At 39.5% G+C, this 19,153-nt stretch overlaps 1 protein-coding gene across 4 annotated transcripts in view; it reads left to right on the top strand.

Moving 5' to 3' along the window:
• Cask (calcium/calmodulin dependent serine protein kinase) overlaps positions 1–19,153 on the top strand; it is a 331,839-nt gene that overhangs the window by 227,154 nt on the left and 85,532 nt on the right. For all 4 annotated transcript variants that reach the window (XM_038316597.2, XM_038316596.2, XM_038316595.2 and 1 more), the window contains exons 7-10: positions 82–257; positions 6,024–6,146; positions 11,938–12,021; positions 18,583–18,682. In XM_038316597.2, coding sequence (XP_038172525.1) covers positions 82–257; positions 6,024–6,146; positions 11,938–12,021; positions 18,583–18,682 — 483 coding nt within the window. The remainder of the gene's footprint in view (positions 1–81; positions 258–6,023; positions 6,147–11,937; positions 12,022–18,582; positions 18,683–19,153) is intronic.

Raw genomic sequence — 19,153 nt, 5'->3', positions numbered from 1 at the left:
TGCTTGTTTATTTTCAGATTTCAAATAGGAAAAAAAAACCTTTCATAAAACCAGTTTTCCATACTGTTGTTTTAAATACAGGACGCGTTGGAACACCTCACTTTATGGCCCCAGAAGTAGTCAAGAGAGAGCCTTATGGAAAGCCTGTTGATGTCTGGGGCTGTGGCGTGATCCTTTTCATCCTGCTCAGCGGTTGCTTGCCTTTCTATGGAACCAAGGAAAGACTGTTTGAAGGCATTATTAAAGGAAAATATAAGGTAATGGATAATGACTTTTTCTTTTCCATTCAGAGTAAAAGATCCCAAAAGATGTTTTGAAGTTACTCTCTGTCTTTGCCCACCAACTGACTGTCACCTAGGTACTCACCCCACCATAGCAAAGGTCTGTGTTGACATCAGGGACCCAATAGTGTTGTGAAGCACAGTGGAGTCTGGATAAAGTGTGAGTCACCATGAGCTCAACTCAATGAGAAGCAGACTTCTGTGGGTCTTTTTTATATAGTAAAGAAAAGGCCTTTATTTGTAAAGCTTTTTTTCTTAATTTATAACAATTATTCAAATGGAAATTTCACTCAGGTACTTTAAAATGTTTCTTATCATAATTTTAAATTTTGACCAATACAGCAGAACAATGTCTTTATATTACAGAGTAAACTGACATGTGAGCATCACAACCATGCTTTATGATAACAGTTCAGAGGTATTTTCTCTAAAGAATTTGTTTTCTTATTTTAATTTTAAATATGTGTCTGCACATGAATGCAGGTTCTTGCAGAGGCCAGAGGTGTTGGATCCCCTGGAACTAGAGTTACAGGAAGTAGTAAGCCACCCAATGTGGATGCTAGGACCCAAACTTGGATCTTCCAGAAGAGCTAAGCCATCTCTTCAGCCCCAATTAATATGACTTAAAATTCGTATTCTGTGCATTGAAATCCTCAACTATGATTATTGCCTTGTAATCGCAAGATTACTGCTTTCATTTTTTTAAAAAACATTTTTAAAAATAATGCTATTACTGACATTGTGGAGGGCTACATCAAAAAAGACCTAAAGAGTCTCAGAAATAAGTAAGCTGAAATCCTGTTCACTGTCCCAATTATTCTTACATTCTTAACCATTTTCTAACACATGTAGCTGGTAGGGGCTGGAACCATGAGAGTGTGTGTCTTTGTCTCTGGTCAAGGCACTTAATGTTGAGGAATGTTGAGGAAAACATGAAGCTCATGTTTTCTATTCAACTGAATCATTGCTTCATTTTTGGCAGTGCCTGGTAACATAAGACCAAATACAAATATAAGTTTAGGTAACATTAGACTCCCAAACTGAGGCCAGTAACATTTTCTTTTAATTTTGTCAGTAATGTTATACTTTTGAAAGATTTGATTTTTTTGTGTACGCATATGTTTGTGTGTGGATATGTGCACCAAAGAGCCAGTGCCAGTGAAGACCAGATCTCCATGGAGCCTCCTGTGGAAACTAGGAGCTGAGCACATGCTCTGGGCAACAGCAATACTCACTCTCGTAGCTAAGCCATTTTTCTAGCCCGCAACGTGGGAAGGTAGTTTCAGAGTTGCAGCCTCGTCCTTTCAAACTCTAATTAAAACACATGGAAGTGGAAATGGTCAATGATTTAGTATGTTTGCCTTGTACACTGTTAGAAGTTATAAGTATAGCTTTTGCTGCTTCTCTTAGAGTCAGTTGAAGACTAATAAATGAAAGTACTACTTTCAAGGTAACTAAATACTATAGGAGGTTGCTTCTTAAGTAGTCGTTGCCCTCCTGTCCTTGGAGAGTGTGATTATCAGAAATACATAGACTGGGCTTTCTAGTTGAGTGTCACCAAATCGAATGAAATTACAGGTACTAATGTATTGAAAGAAACTCAGGTGAAAATGCACCGAGGGCCAGGCATGGTGGTGATACCTTTAACCCCAGCACTTGGGAGACTGAGGCAGGAGGATTCGTTTAAATTTGAGGCTAGCCTAGCCTACGTAGAAAGCTCCAGACTAGCCAAGGCTACATAGTGAAGCTGTCTCAAAACCACCAAAAAGAAAGAAAAGACAGACAGACAAGTACCAGGTTAATGCAAATAAAGAATTCTAGCATCTGCGACAAAGCACTTCATACGCACCTGGAACTGCACTGAGCACTGCACTGGATCTCCTCAGCGGCTGATGGCATAGTTACCATATAATAAAGTCTCCCACCTGCCTTTCTGAGTTCTAAGCATTTGCTAATAATAGAAGTCTTCCTTTGTGTTTGTTCAGTTGTTGCTAACTTCCTGGTTTCCAAGGCAATGTGCTTCATTCCAACAGCGTCTGGTATTTGATTTTGTCTATTTTTAAAGCATTGAATACTTATTTTTATGCCTTGGTAAGAAATTTGGGCTATTTGTAATGTCCAAAAATTATTTTAAAATTTCCTATTCCTAACAAATGGTGGTAATATTATAGGAAGTGATAAGGTAGCAACTATACCGTAATTTCTGTACCAAGGCATAAAAATAAGTATTCAATGCTTTAAATACTTGAAACTTTGCACCTTATAACTTATTTCCCATTTTATTTGGCTAATCTCACTTCTTGTTTGCCTTTAATGCCTTCAATGCCTCATTTACAAAAGGCCCAGGTTTTCATCAGCAGTTTAAAGTATAGGACCACTTCTGTTACCTCTGTGAACTTCATGGGCCTTGTCTCTTTTTAAAAAATACTGTGATGATTCTATCAATATGTATTGCTGCTTCTTTATTATGGAAAGCATCAATAACACAAGAATAGGGCAGAGTCCTCAGCTTCAAGAGCTAGTATATTGCAATCTTATTCTGAATTTCACAGACTTTCAGGTTATTCCAAAGCATCTCAAAAATAAAAATCATTTCGACACCCTGATGGCACTTATCATTTCTAAGAAAAGCTCAGTGACACCTTCTAAGTGTACTATAGCTCAGTTGGAAGCTGTCCTGCTCTTAAGTGGTTAGACATGATTCTTATTTGCTGACTTGCTTGATCCTTTTTTTTTTTTCATTTTCTTATTAAATTTTTGCCAGCATACAAAATGGTGGGTTTTCTTGTGGCATTTTTGTACACACACACACACACACACACACACACACACACACACATTTGTTCACATTTGCTCCTCCATTACCCAGCCTTGTTCTTCCTCCTACCTCCCTCTGGTTCCCTTCCTTCTGCTTTCATGTGTGTATATGTTTTACATCTAGATTCTATGTAGGAAAGACAGCACTTGCTGTTTGTCCTTCTCCCTACATGTCATCACTCTTCCCATACTTGCTCTTTTAAGGTAGATGTCAGAGAATACTATTTAACTGGAATACTTGCTAGTATTTCAAATAAATGCTATTCAAATGAGTAACTATTTTCTAACTCAGGGTTTTTTGCCCCCGATAACTCAATGTTATCTAGTTTTGCCAGCTGAAGGACTGCATTGTGTCAGGCACCCTCATAAAAAGAGCAGAGAATTACCATTCGAATCCTTACTTCAAACTTCATAACCACCACTTATAGATCTTTTCATTTGCCAAGAAAAAGAAAATCAGATTTTGAAGATCACATGAGCCCAAGGGTAGGGAAGAAGAGCGTCTAAGTTAGGTTTCTACTACTGTGATGAAACACCATGACCAACAGCAAGTTGTGGGGGGAAGGGTTTATTTGGGTAACAGGTTACAGTCCATCAATGGGAGTGAAACCAACACAGGAACGTGGAGGCAAGAGAGTGAAGCAAAGACCAGAGAGAAATGTTGCTTATGGGTTTGTGGCCCTTCGCTTGCTTGGTCTGCTTTTTTATACAATTCAAAACCACTGCTTGTGGCCTGGGCCCTCCCCTCCCACATCAATCATTAATCAAGAAAATCCCCACAGACTTATCTACAAGCCAATCTGATGGAGGCATTTTCTCAATTGAGCTTTTCCTTCCCATATAAGTCTAGCTGTGTCAAGTTGGCAAAAAAGAGAGGAAAGAAGGAAGGAAGGAAGGAAGGAAGGAAGGAAGGAAGGAAGGAAGGAAGGAAGGAAGGAAGGAAAAATAAAGACAAGGGAGTATAGCTATCTACCCCCTGCCTAATTAGTCACTACTTTCTTTTTTTAAAATATTTATTTATTATGTATACATTATTCTGTATGTGTGTGTCTGCAGACCAGAAGAGGGCAGCAGACCTCATTACAGATGGTTGTGAGCCACCATGTGGTTGCCGGGAATTGAACTCATGACCTTTGTAAGAGCAGGCAATGCTCTTAACCACTGAGCCATCTCTCCAGCCCCTAGTCACTACTTTCAAACAGGTCCATTGACCACATTCCAATAGGAAATAGGATGCCAATATTGAAGTAGTCTCATACCAGTTATCTCACAAAATTCAACAAGCAAAAGTGGTTGCTTTTGTAATTTTACCTCTAAAAAAAGGAAGATAGAACATCCTCCAATTGTAAGAGCTCTCCCTAGCATGGAGCTGCTTTCCCCTCCATATCTGCAAGTTCAAAGCCTCGCCTCAGCCAAAGCTCAGTATCTGTTGCTAGCCCTTGGTCAAACTGGAATGATTCTTTTATGCTGTGATGCAATTACTGTGATTTCTTTTAGCTGTAAATTGCTGCATTCATTCTCCATCATTTTCTCTTAAGAGGTAACATAGATTCCTATTGGTTACGGCCAGCACACTGAGCCAGACATGTAGCTCCTTAGCAGAGCATTTGACCTTGCATGTGTGATGACCAGGGTTTCGTCTCCAGCACTGAAAAACAACAGCAACCGTTACAAAAGCTGTGATACTATATAAAGTTCCTGGCATCAGGCAGCTCCCATATGGTCAGTTATTCAATCAGGCAGCTTCCTGGTGTTGAACAGGGAATGAGATTCACCTCTGTCACTACATCCAGTTCCCACTTCCCTTCCCAACTCCCAAACTCTGAGTACTTTCCTTGAATGTTTTTCTCATTTCTGGGCTTGGCCATATCCCCTTCCAAGAGCCTTCCAGTCTTTGCCTCAAAGATCCACAGCCATTATCAGAAGACTTTTGGAAAACTTGGAATTCTTATTGTTTAGTTCTATTCAATTTTACCACATAAATTGGTTGTCTTGACTCTACAAGAAAGAAGTGACTTTACCGAATACAGTATACAAGTGGAACTGGCTATTTTATAGGCTTGTGATGACAGTATAGTTTGCCTCCAATTTTGAACGTTCTGGACAGAATATCCAATTAATAATTTTATAGCTTTACAATTAATGCTGCTCCCAATTTTATTTTTTGTTTTAGAGCTTGTGTGCATCTTCCTTCCTTCCTTCCTTCCTTCCTTCCTTCCTTCCTTCCTTCTTTCCTTCCTTCCTTTCTTCCTTTCTTCCTCCCTCCCTCCCCTCCCTTCCTTCTTCCCCTTCTTTCTTTCATTCTTTCAGAATTTCTATCCAACCTAGACTGAACTCAAACTCACAATTCCCTTGCCTTAGCATCCCAGTTGCTAAGATTATAGTGATGCACAGTACACTCAGCACGTAATCCCAGTATTTGAAGGCATCACTTTTAAAACTTTATTTAGCCGGGACAAATCTATAATTCTAGCACTCAAGACACTAAGGCAGAAGCAACTGGAGGTTTAAGGTCAGTCTGGCTATAGAGTGAGTTCTAGTCCATCCTGGGAAACCTTGTCTCCAAAAAAGAATCTTTAGGGTTTTTTTTCCATCTCAAATTTATTCTAGTACTTTGTAGATCAATATATTCTACCCTTTTTAGATGGGAATCAAAAACTAGAAACCAGAATTATGGGCATTCTACCTTTTAAATATTGAAATAGTGCAATCTAATACCACCAAAAGAATAATTGCTGATACAATATGGGGGAAAAAATCACAAAGCATTGCATGTGCTCTTTTCCTCAGGAAACAGGCCTTCCAATCTCTGTTATTTGCTCTGAGAATGTTATGCTGAAATAGTATAGATTATAGCATGTTAAATAATTGTAGGTGTTGACTTCTTGAAGATAACCGTGGAACTTTTCCTTGTTGCCTCCTCAGATGAATCCAAGGCAGTGGAGCCATATCTCTGAAAGTGCCAAAGACCTCGTACGCCGCATGCTGATGCTGGATCCTGCTGAAAGGATCACCGTTTATGAAGCACTGAATCACCCATGGCTTAAGGTACCTGCGCTCACATGGACTGATAGGCTAGTGGCAGCAGTGCACCACCCTAGAAGATGAACCCTTCACTCTTTGCTTCTTTCTCGCCCCTTCCATGGGTGTTCTCCATCGTGCTTGCTGTCTTACACCTTGTCTGAGACATGTATGATAGTCGGCTGGTGGAAGGCACAAAAGCAGATTACGACAGAATCTGCAAGGGAAGACAAGCTGTTGTCTGGCGACACATGTACCACAAAGATGAAAAGGAACAGCTGGCATAGCCATGTTATCTTCATTATCTTTATTTTGGGTGTGACTCTATACTCTGTAGTACTTCACTGGTTTTCAGTAAGCGTGGTATAGATTTTCTGTTTTAGGGAAAAGACACATTTCAGAAGTTTTTATACCATTTTTCTAGATGAAGGGCAAATCATATCTTGAGACATCGGGAAATAATATTGTTTCATTAAAATGTTGTGTTATAATTACAGGAAATTCTTGCTTTATGAGGAAGAATACATCCTTGGAGATATTCATAATTTTGGCTCAAGTCACAGAAGTTATCACTGATAGAACCAAGATTTTAGTTCATCCTCCCATGACTTATCATTTATGTCCTATATTCTGTCCCTTTCACTAGCTAGATGACATTGCTCCAGCCACTTCCTTCTTTCCCACATCATCAGTTCTCTGGATCTTTTGGGTCTAATGTGTTGTGATTTGTTTTTCTTGCTTAAGTTCACATGCATGCATGCACATCTGTCTTCTCTTGCTCCTACAAACTCTTCCAGCTTCTGCCTCCAATCCTTGCTTCCCTCAACTGCAAAACTGGACAGAATTGTATGTACCCATTTCCCCAATTTCTGCCATTCCTTTCTCTTGAACTCACACTAGTCAGGATCTCAATCCTACCAACCCCATTGGCGATGGGTATGCCTCAGTAGAATACTTACTTGCCTAGCATGTGCAGGGCCCTTAGTTTCAACCCCAGAATCTCAAAAACTCAAAAGAAAAACAGCTCTTTTCTAGTCATTACTGACCTTCATGCTGCTAAGTCTAGTGGTCAAATCCCAGGGCCAGACCTTCTTTGTCTGTTGACAAAGTTCCATGTTGTGAAATTGCTTCCCTTGGTTCCCAGGATACCTGCCTTCTGTTTCCCTTCTGCTTGTCTGGCTGTTTCGCCTCAGATTTTGCTGATTTTTCTTCATTTCCTTACCTGCCACATCACATGACTATGCCACTGCCTGGCCTTCATACTTGCTCCTCGTCTTTTTCTCCATCTCACTCCATACCTGGAAGACCTCGTTGAGTTTTACTGCCTTTGATTGTCTGTACATGATGAGGCCTGAATGCAGGCCTCTCTCCTGAAGTATTTTTCCTTAACCTGCTATCTAACTAAGTCTCCTGATAGCTTTCTGATTTTACCCTGTCCTATCTCCTGAGCCTCAGTTTCTGTCATTCTGGTCTCCAGGCTGATTCTCAGACCACAGGTACATCACTGCCTCAACCCTCCCTTTGCCTAGAGTATTCTTCCTCTGGGACACTGGTTTATACCCTCACCATCTTGAGATCCTTATTTAGATACATACCAGTTTCTTGGTAAAGTCTTCCCTGGCTGCTGTTGTACCATGTTGCTTCCTCGAAGGTTATGCAAGACACTAAGATATATGTAAAAGTATTGATTAATAATGTATTCCTGGTGGTAATGACATGGAATAATATCATAGAGCAGTTTTGGCATTTTGGTAAATCCTGGTTCTCCTTGAAAATATTACTTCTTGGGTTGAGACCCAAGATTATTATTCAGTGATAGAACACTTTCCTAGCATGCATAAAAAATCGCAAGTATAGTCCCCAGTAGCATTAAAAAAATATAACTTTTGAAATATGCATTCAACCTTTTGATATTTTAATGCTAATATTTCTGATTTTCCCAGCAAAGATTCTTCAACAGTTTTTACTTTATTGTTAGTATTTTTTCTTCCTGATATGAAAAAAACAGCTTAGAAGATTACTGTTCTTTCTTTGCTTCTCTGAGTTTTTTGCAATAAAGCTTTTATCATTTAGAAGTACTTTTACTGCCAAATAAAGACAATAGCAGCTGTTTAAGTCATTTTTAAGATCCTTTAAAAGATGTCTTAGCATTATACAGTTACAGTGGCTTTCATTATCAAAGCTTATCTTGGCTAATAGCATATTTCTTTCTGGAAATTCTTGTATCTACCAATGATTATAATTCTCATCTTAAGTAGTCTGAGTTCCATACAGAATAGATTTCTGGCCCTAATATGTTTTAAAATGTCAATAGCATAAAAGGAAAAGTCTGGAAAGCTGAACTCAGAGTCAACTTTCATGTGTGAACTAGTGGTTATTCTTACTGCTTGCGTGTCATCTGGAGATAGAGAAGTCAGTGAGGAGCTTATATAACTGGAAGGAGCAACTTTCCTACATTTAGCTCTTGTTCATGTATACATGTGTCTCATTACAGTGGATACAAGTTATGTTGATATAGAATGGCTAAAATGTAAGCCAAGGCTTAATGAAAATGTCCTCAATGACTACAAAGTAAAGAAATAGAATCATGAAAATTCTTGTAATAAAGGGTGTCCAAAATCAAAAGTATCATTGTTTTGAGTCAAAAATAAGAGCAAAAGAATTATTTCTTCAGTTAAATAAAATAGGTCTTTCTTATTTATTCTGTGTTGGAAAATAATCTGAGGATTAAACGGAGTAATATATGAATGCCTTTATATAGTTGTTGACTGCATCTGTTTAACGTCCTTTTCTATCGGAATTAATCATACTTGCCAGAATAGCCATCCCAACAACAGCAGGATTAAGTACAGGCAGAGTCCAGGGTCACAGTTGTAGTAAACTTCCTAGTCTAAAAGGAAGACAGAGCCAGACTGTGAAATGGCCACAAGGTTCTATCCTCACCCACATCCTCTTCTCCGTGGGCTTTTCTCGGGGCCCATTTGGTCTTTGACTTTTCGGGCTGCAGCCTTATACCTAGGCTAGGATATGTCAGGAATCAAAACTAAAGTAATATAGATACAGGAATTAGCAGCAATGTCAGCCTAAGCTTTCTCCTGAAAGCCTGGGATCCCTAAAATGTCTCCCTTCCTTTGTCCGGCTTTCGGTCTTCTAGCCATGGCATCAGTTAATCTCCCTAGGGTCTTACTGAGCAGAAGCATGTGATGAAATGTGCTTTCTCTGTCTCTTCACTCAGCACCGGGCAGTCATTTCAGCACTGTGCTTCTGAACTGATTTCCTTATCGTCGGTACCGAACACTTTGGGGAATATGTTTATGCTATTAGGTAGGAAGTGTTTTCAAAATCAACTGGAAACCCCGTTTGTTGCCATGCATCTTCCAAACTGCTTGCCCTGGTCTTCCCAGTACAGCTGGAATTAGACTTCAGTTACTCATACCCCAAATTCTTGAACTACCCATGTTCAATCTGTCAGAACATCCTGTTCTACCTGAAAAATACATGCAGAACTAAAAGCTTCTATTATTTGAGAGACACTTTTCAAAGGATGAAAAACAAACTGTAAACTGAGAATAAACCCTTGCAAATTATGTATCTGATAAAGGCCTGGTAACCTAAAGAATGTAAAGAATTCTCAAAATTCCATAAGAAAACATAAAATCTAATCTAAAATGTAAAAATAGTTAAGCAGATTTTTTTGAAAGCTACCCAGGTAGCTGGTAAGCACAGGCAACACTGTTCAACATTATTAGTCATTAGGGAAATCCAAATAATGCCACGGTGAGCTCCCTGTGTACTTGTGTTAGAAGGGCTAAAATAAAATTACTGGGACTAGACAGATAGATCAACAGTTAAGAGCACTGGCCGCTGTTCCAGAGGGCTCAGATTCGATTTCCAGCACTGACATAGTGGCTCACAATGATCTGCAACTCCAGTTCCAGAAAATCTGATTCCATCTTCTGGCCTCTATAGACACTGTGCACACATGATGCATATACATACATGTAGGCAAAACACTCATGTGTTAAATAAATGTAAACAAAAAAATTAATAAATGACTAACCACACCTAGTGTTGACAAAGATATAGAACAACTGGAACGCATGATTTTACTAGGAATATAAAAGGATACCTCCAATTTGTAAAACAGTTTGACCTCTTAAAAAGTTAAACAGACCAGTCACATGACCCAGCCATTCTATCTTTTCCTTAGAGAAATTAAGTGTATATTCATATGAAGACTGAGTTTCATGTGAATGTTCATAAGAAGCTTTTTTACATTTGTTTACTTATTTGTTTAGGTGATATTCCATGGCACACATTGAAGGGAGGGGTCAGAGGGTAGCTTGTAGCGTTGGTTCTCTCTTTCATGTAGGTTCTGGGCATCAAACTCAAGTCCTGAGGCTTGGCAGCAAGCACCTTTATCTCTGCCCTCTCATAATAAAGCCAGCCTAGCCTGCCCTGTCCTTATCATCCCTCCCATCTGATCTGTCCTCCCTGTCCCATCTGATCTGTCCTCCCTGTCCCATCTGATCTGTTCCATCACTGCATTCTCTCCACATGTGTTCATCTACTTTATCTTTATCAGAATTCCCACACATTCTCGCTCCTTAAACTTTGTGGTAGATGCTTGCTTTATTTTGACCACTCAGGAAATGGTACCCCAACATTTGCTAATTGTTTACTTAACAATTGCCTTTCTGGCTAGTTCTGACTTGAATTTCTCAAATGGCTAGTGAAGTTGAGAACTTTTTCATATTATTTATTGACCATATTTATTTCATCCTTGAGGATCCGTCTGTTCATTTCATTAGCTCATTTGTTGAGTTGGTTGTTTCTTAATTATTGTTAGTCCTTTATATAATTCAAATACTACTTCTCTGCCAGATGTCTGGCCAGCAAAGATTTTTTTTCCCATTCTATAGGCTGCCTTTACGGTTAATTGACAGTTTCCTTTGCCTTTTTAATACCATGAGGCCCTATTTGTTGATTGTTGATCTCATTTCCTAAGTGACCCGAGTCCTATTGAAAAAACCTTTCCTATACCTCTATTTTCAAGTGTTTTCCCTATTTTTTCCTCAAATGGTTTTAGAAATTCAGGTCTTACGGTAAGGTCTTTGATCCATTTGGAGTTGACTTTTGTGCGGGGTGAAAGATAGGAATCTAGTTTCATTTTTTAAAAATAAAATTCTAAGTTGTTCTTTTGGGATTCTAAAGGGCTGCTACAGAGGGAACAGTTTCTTTCTTGGCAAGGACTGAAGCAGACCCTGCATGGGGGAAGTAGCTGAATTAGATGCCCTTGAAAAGCCTGTCCTAGTTGGAAGACTTGCTGATTTTTATAGTCCAGTTATTCCTGACAGCAGAATGCTGAGTCAGTATAGACTTCATTTTTAAGTGTTCATTTTACCTGACAGCTCATGATGAAGACAACCTCAGTACTCTCTCTCTCTCTCTCTCTCTCTCTCTCTATATATATATATATATATATATATATATAATAAAATCTTATTTTGCATGCTAGCTACAAAATTAAGTAGAAAATATAACTTCATATTTTCACAACCATTGTAACTTTAGCCACATATCTAAAAATTAGATAGCTTATTACTTTAGTTCTTTATTATTGCTAGAAATACTATTTAGCCATCAATTTTACTGTTTATATTCCTTTTCTCAGAATATTTATCAGTTTATAAAATAAAATAACCAATTTCTTAAAATTAAATATAAACTTCACATTTAAGGACTTGACCTTCATAATTTATATTAAGCTTCTTCACTTTTTTCAGTGATTATGTATCATTATAATCTTCTTTTATAGGAGCGGGATCGTTATGCCTACAAAATTCACCTTCCAGAAACAGTAGAACAACTGAGGAAATTCAATGCCAGGAGGAAACTAAAGGTAAATTTTAAAAACCACCAAAAACCCTACCAGATGGAGTGGGTGATCATGCTTTTATTCTGTTCACGCTCCTGCAGACACATCCTATGTCAGCCATCATTTTTGCTACAGCTAAATAATTTTTAAAAATTGTTGCCATTTCAGTAAACTTTTGGTCTTTGAGATCATTTTAAGTTAATATTTCAGTAGGAATTAAAACAAAATTTAGCAACTATAATACACATATTTGTTTTGTCTTTAAAATTCATAGCAGAGATATGGTTATGATTCTAAGCTTCGTTTTCTCAAACATAAATGTATTGACAGAAAAATATAACATGACATACATCTATAATCCCACCACTGACAAAAACTGAGGCAGGAGAATCATTAGATTCAGGCCAGCCTGTGCTACAAAGTAAGACACTACTTCAAAATGTTAAACTAACAATGATAAAAAGACTTTATTTTTTAAGTGTGATTTTGGTTCACTGTAAACCGTGACTGGGTTAACATGGGATCTAGAGTTGAACAGCCATCATAAAGCAATAAATGAAAGCCCCACCACCATAATCTGTAATCACGTGACTCCTACAAGCTCAAAACTTCCTGAGTATTTTCAGATGTCCTAAATTACACTATTATTTTTCTTTACCTCTTGAAGATTATGAATGATATTTATACAGCTATAGATTTTATGTAAATGTTTGGGGAGCCTCTCATGTTCTAATAGCCACATGTACCTATGTGAATTTAAGTTACTTAAAATTTAAGAATCCAAGTGCCTGTTTCCCATTCATACCATCCTGTTTCAAGTGCTCAGCAGGCTAGTAGCTATGATATTGAACAGCACAGATACAGAACATTCCCACTTTTGGAGAAGATTCTATTGGATGTTGAATGCTGATGAACAGAAAAAGAACTTTTCACATATCATTATTAATATTGAGCATTCCTATTTAAGCTTTTCTCCTAATTTTTTTTGTTGTTGTTGTTGTTGTCCGGAGTTCAAACTGGCTCTCCTCTATCTGCTTTTATAAGATCCTTGGCAAAAAATAGTTATTAATGATTTGCCATCATTGACCTAGTGCCCAAAGATACTAGGGTTTCTCTGTGTAAGCCCTGGCTGTTCTGGACCTCACTATGTAGACGAAAATAACCTCAAACACAGAGATCCACCAGCCTCTGCCTCCTGAGGGTACCACCACCACCTAGCCAAAGGTGGTTTCTTAAGGTTTGACATCTTTACCTTGACATGTACCTAAACTGGTATAGGCATCATGTGGGGAAAAAAATCTAATCATTCAGAGTAAAATTTGGTCAGCTCTTTTGCAGTTAAGTTTCCTGTCCAACTGTTCAAAGAAACTATGGGCTTCTTTTTTAACTCTTCTCTAAATCTTTTTAATCTTTTGTCCTCTTTTGGCTTCACATAACATTATGCTATGTAAGGTTGAACCTTCCATTGCCCAAAAACAGATGTTTCACTCGGGCTTGGGCTCGCCCATCTCAGGAGACATGTTCTTCCCCTGGTGCCACAGAAGCAGACTTAGACCAAAAATAGCCAAACTGGTGACTAAGATTCATTTGAACGGGGCCAAACTATCACAACAAATAGGGGTCATGTGGATTTACCACATCCCTTTGCAGGCTATTTAAAGTCTCAAGACCAGCCAAGCAACATAGAATTAGGAACATCAGCCTAATCATTACAGGCTTGTTTTCAGCTTCTGGCAAGGCTGCATTCCTGAGAATTGTCAGCCACCAGGTTAACATATGCCATGCCTGCCCTCCTCAGGGAGCTCATTCTCCTCCCTATGCCTCTCCTATGAACTTCTAGAACAAAGGCTGTAACTTCTCTGCTTTACAAAACCTACCACCCCACAGTTGATTTCCCCAAATGAACATCTAGGTACCCACTTATTTTTATCCCAGACAGTGATTTGAAGTTCCCCAAATGGGGCAGCAGCCTAATTTTTAAGACTACCTTAGAAATGATTAAAAAACAATTTCACTGAGAGCCAGTTACTAAATTTTGATTATGGGTAGCAGAAGAAGTAAGAAGTACACAGCAATACATAGGAGCTGCTCTTGAGCTAATGGGTGGATGAACCCCAATTCTGACTCTCCCTCATTGGAAGCCTTGAGCAAATTATCTAAAGTCTCTGTGTCTTAGTGTAGTCACAGGTAAGTTACCCATGTTCCAGTGGACAGTTCCACACCTGTATCCATGCAGGTAGCTCTTGTTCCACCCAGTGAGGTCACAAAGTAAAAAGAGACCCGAAACAAAAGGACATAAAAGTAGGCTAAGAGCAGTGGGGGGAGGCAGGGGGCTTGGGTGTGACCAGAATATATTAAATACATGTAGAAATTGTTAGATAAGAAATTATTTTAAAAAGGAAAAGAACACAGCAAGGGAGATTTCAGACAACTCTCTATGGCTTTCCTTTATTGGTTTTGCAGATTGCCAAAAGTATGCCTTGCCTGCTTCTCTGCCTGCTGATCAGTCTTTCTCTAAGACGAGACAGTTTAGAAATGGCGCTTTAGTACTTTAAAAGCAGGAAGTTGCGGTCTTGTCATGGTTTTTCTTAACAGATTTTGAAGTCTTACCTTAAAATTGTTTCATCCTTAAAACATGCTAAAGTATACCTAGTAAATTTGAAGAGCAAGCTTCTTTGTCAAGGTTGAATAAACCAGAAAAATTGGAGAACTGCTTATATAAGATACCGTTTTTATTGCTGTGCCCAACAGGCTGTTCAGTAGCCATAGTTTACTGGAGGAGTTGGCAAACAGTGGCCTGGGGGTCCGTCCAGTTTAGGGGTGTAAAGTTTTATTGAAAATTTATATTTGTGTGCTTTGATGGCAGAGTTGAGTAGTATCAAAAGAAATCATGTAGCCTTCGAAGCCTAAAATATTTGTGATCTGTCCCTTTACAGGGTTTTAAAAAAAATGTTACCTTCTGGTAGAGTAGAAACACTTAAGTTAGGAAGAATAGTCAGTGGATCTCAGTTCTGACCACTTTTGATAACACCTTGAATCATAACAGGTTGCTCGGCCTGTCTAGACCTCCATTTTCTCACCTATGAAATGAATCTTTTAGAATTGCCCATCACGGAGATTTACTCTCAATACATAATAAAATTCTGTGAGCCTGAGCTATTTTGAAACTGTTTTCCTATTTCACATAATTGGCTTGCATTGCATAGTGGAACCGTGTATGGTCACTGAGCTAAGAAAACTAATAGACCAAACTGCCAGCCATAGGCTGGAGAAATCAGGAACTAGCTGCTTGAGAGCAGTTTTTTCTGGCTCTTTTAAGTACTGGTGTAAGTGTTTAGAAGATCTTCAACTACAGAAGTAGTTGGAAAAAGCCTTAAAACCTAACACTAACATACAAAGAAACTCGGTTGAACTTAATTTGGAAATAAAACAAAACATCTCTAAATTTTGATTTGGGTGTGCGGGAGATATGAGTTGATGCCTAAAAATTCCACTCCCCGGCTTTTAGGGAGCATGTATAACATGCAAGGTGAAATGAGACTCTTGTGGCTGTGAGAGGGGGAGAGCTGGCCATACTCCCCTCATCTGCCATGTTGTGGCGAAGGTGAGGGAAAGATGGCTGACACCTGAGCTGGGCAGGGGAGATGACCCTCCCACTTACCAGCTACAGAACTCAGAAAAGCAGACCCTGTACCTTACCTGGACGATACAGTAGTACCCTGTTGGCAGAGGTGTGGGCGAGCCAACCCCAGTGTTGTAACCATGGGAGAGCTGTCCCCATTATGCATATGTCGTGTGGTGGCATGGGAGGCGGAGAGATGCCCACCCTAGCCATCCACACCTGAGGCAGGTAGGAAAACTGGCCCTGAGGTCATAAGAACAGGAGAGCTGCCCCTGCCCCTCATCTGCAGCACTCAGGAGAGTGGCCCCTGCACCTCCCCTGGGCAGCAGAGTAGAGCTGTCTCTGAAGGTGTAGTTGTGGGGGATCACACCCTGAGGATGAGAAAGCAGGAGAACAGGCCCTTACTCATCTCTGCTGTAAGGGGTGAACTGGCCAGGGCAATGCTGTGGAACTCACCCTGGTGGTAAAGACGGGAGAGCTGGCAGGCCAAGCAACCCTGTAACTACCCAGGTCCAGAACCAGGGTTATGTGTTGTTGGCCCACCCCAATATCCACCCCATTTGTGATCTCCTGGACAGCAGGGGAGGGGGTCCTTTGAACGGAGGGCTGCAGGATCTCCATAGGAAAGTAACAGGATGCCCAAGAAGAGTCCCAGGGAGGACCCAGTGTCAATGGTGTAGACCAGGGGCCTCAGACCAGACCAATGATTCTTTTCAATGAACGCCCGCATGTAAAAATATATGGAAAGGGGCTTTACTGCGTGACTCACTGTGTCACAGTACAGCTTCCCTAACAAGGTTTTCCCTTTCTTCCTCCCCTCCCCCTTTGTCACTTAAATTTTATTTTGTTTTCTTCTGGGGGTGGAGATAGGTAAGGTTGGGAGACATGATGTAACAGACACAAAGGCTAAATAAAAAGAAAGGAAAAAGATTCTTCTGTAGAAAGATCTCTACAGTCACTATTTTTCCTATATGGTTGGTATAATTCTACATTAGAAACCTGTACTATGGAAAATCTAGGCAGTCGCCTCAAATGGCAGTATCAAAACCATTTGTGTTTTATTTTGTGTTTGTTTCACTTTTTTGTCTTTTTTAGGGTGATTATTGTAGTGGTTGTGGTAGTGGTTGTTGTTGCTGCTGCTGTTTTAAGGCATGGTCTTGCTAGACTGGAACTCCCAATGTCCCTACCTCACCCATAGTCATAAACTAGCATGCCTAGCATTGGTTCTTTACTTCCTGTAGTCTATTTTTCAATTAAAATTTAGAGGAAAAATCTTAACATGGCCACCCCCCAAAGTGGACCTTGTGGAAATGCATTCCCACTGACTTTTTTATGTATTTACCAACAAGTTCCTACATACATGGCAGATTTATCTTTCCTTTAAGAAAAACTCATGAGCTCCACACTTAAAATTTACATAGGAACTCTGATAGATTTAGACCACTTTGGCAATTTGATATTTAAACTACCTAAGTGAATAATTCTATATAGAGCATCAGAAGATTTGCACTCATGCCTGCCTCTATTTTAGTGGACTTAGTAATGATTTATACTTCCAGAATGTTCGACAGCATTCAAAGCACTTTTGTGTACATTAAGACTTTTGGCAATGTTATACAGCAAAGTAAGGTACATCCCCTTTGAGATTCTCAATTTACAGATAAGAAAACCTAGAGAGGAGTTGGATAGATAGCTCTGTCACAAAAAGTGCTTCCTACACAAGCACAAGAACCTGAGTTCCATCCCTAGCACCTGCATAAGAACACATAATCCCAGCCCTGAGGCAGAGACAGGGGGATGCCTAGAGCCTGCTGACTAGGCAGCCTAGTCTAATCAGCAAGCCCCTGTTCCCAGTGAGGGACACTGTCTCAGAAAGCAAACTGAATGGCTCCTGAGGAATGACACCTAGGTTTGACCACCTGTGCACACACATCCACATAAACATGCGCAAATACACACACAACAAGACAACCTAGAAAGTTTTAATGATCTACTCAAGCAATGTTCCAGAGCTAGAACCAGGCGGAGCTAGAGAGCAAACATGGCTGTTTTGTGGTTTTTCCTTTTAACTAAAACAATAATTCCCATTGCTTTCCCACACAGTACTCTGTAGCTTCCAGGATCCACACATAACCAGGTGTGGTGCTCCATGTCTATAATCCTAGCACTTGGAAGTAGAGGCAATGGGATCAAGAGTTTGGAGCAGCCCCAATTACATAGCAAGTTCAAGGCCACTCTGTGCTATATAATACTCAATCTCAAAAACTGAAAACAAAGTTACATGTAGTTGAATCTAATGTATAACCTGATTGAGAATTGATGCGCAAGAGTAGTGCAGTCATTGTTACAAAAAGAGAAAAGAAAATAGTTTGATAAAAGAAAACCTCATAGTCCTATTACTCAGTGATACTAGTGTTAATATTCTGATATATGTTTACTGTTTTATAATTACTAGTTTTCCAAAGAAGAAATCAGACTACTCAGTATTTTGAAAGCCTTTTTTTCTTTTGTTTTTTCACGACAGGGTTTCTCTGTGTAGCTTTGGCTATCCTGGAACTCCTGTAGACCAGGCTGGCCTTGAACTCAAAGGATCTACCTTCCCAGTTCTGGAATTAAAGGTGTTCACCACCACCGCCTGTCTTGAAAGCTTTTTAAAATATAATTGATTGCAAACATCTTTCTATTCTACTAAATATCCTTTCTGCCACATCATTTTATGATGACAGAGTCTTGCACCATATGGTACATATGCAAGTCCAAGATGTAATTAGTTTATACACTTCATGCTGCAAATGGGAGTGGGATAGAGTGATCCAAAGTTGTTTTGAGAGCCACCTCTCTCCTAGCCAACATTTCTTACAAATTTACTTTCTGCATAATTCTTAAGGTAAATAACCGTTTAGATAATGCCTTATGTTTCTGGGTATGTTTTAATTGTATGGTTTTTCATCTTTTTGCATTAGGGTGCAGTACTAGCTGCTGTGTCAAGTCATAAATTCAACTCCTTCTACGGGGACCCTCCTGAAGAGTTGCCAGATTTCTCTGAAGACCCTACCTCCTCAGGTAATTGGGAAATTCACTCATTCACCTGTGTGAATCACTTGGCATACATCTTTTCTCATCCATTCTGAATAATCTTTGTGGGAATTTTGTCGAGACCTCCAAGAGATTCGAAAGAAGTTTGATAGCCACCAAATCCTACCTCCAGGTGTCTGGTTCCTCTTTATTTGAATACCAAAGCTGTGTTCCCCGAATGCTCCCAAACCAACATTGTGCCAGTTTCTCTTTACCTCAATACCTTCTTCCCCTTTGTACACTCCAAACTCTACGCTCCATTTCATCCACCCCAATGTCGTAATCAGACTCGCTGGCTCTTGACGATCATCTTCTCCCCCTACAAAACCTTCTAGTCGAAGATTTTCCCATGTCAGCTACATGGAAGCAGAATCGGGGACAGCACTGCTTGAAATTTAGTCCTTCCATATAAAAGCTGTCTTGTGAGCTTTAAACAGTTGCCAAGTTCTTCTTTCTGTA

Source organism: Arvicola amphibius, chromosome X, assembly GCF_903992535.2.
Source record: "Arvicola amphibius chromosome X, mArvAmp1.2, whole genome shotgun sequence".
In the NCBI taxonomy this organism is placed as follows: domain Eukaryota; kingdom Metazoa; phylum Chordata; class Mammalia; order Rodentia; family Cricetidae; genus Arvicola; species Arvicola amphibius.
This window is presented reverse-complemented; position numbering and strand designations above follow the sequence as displayed.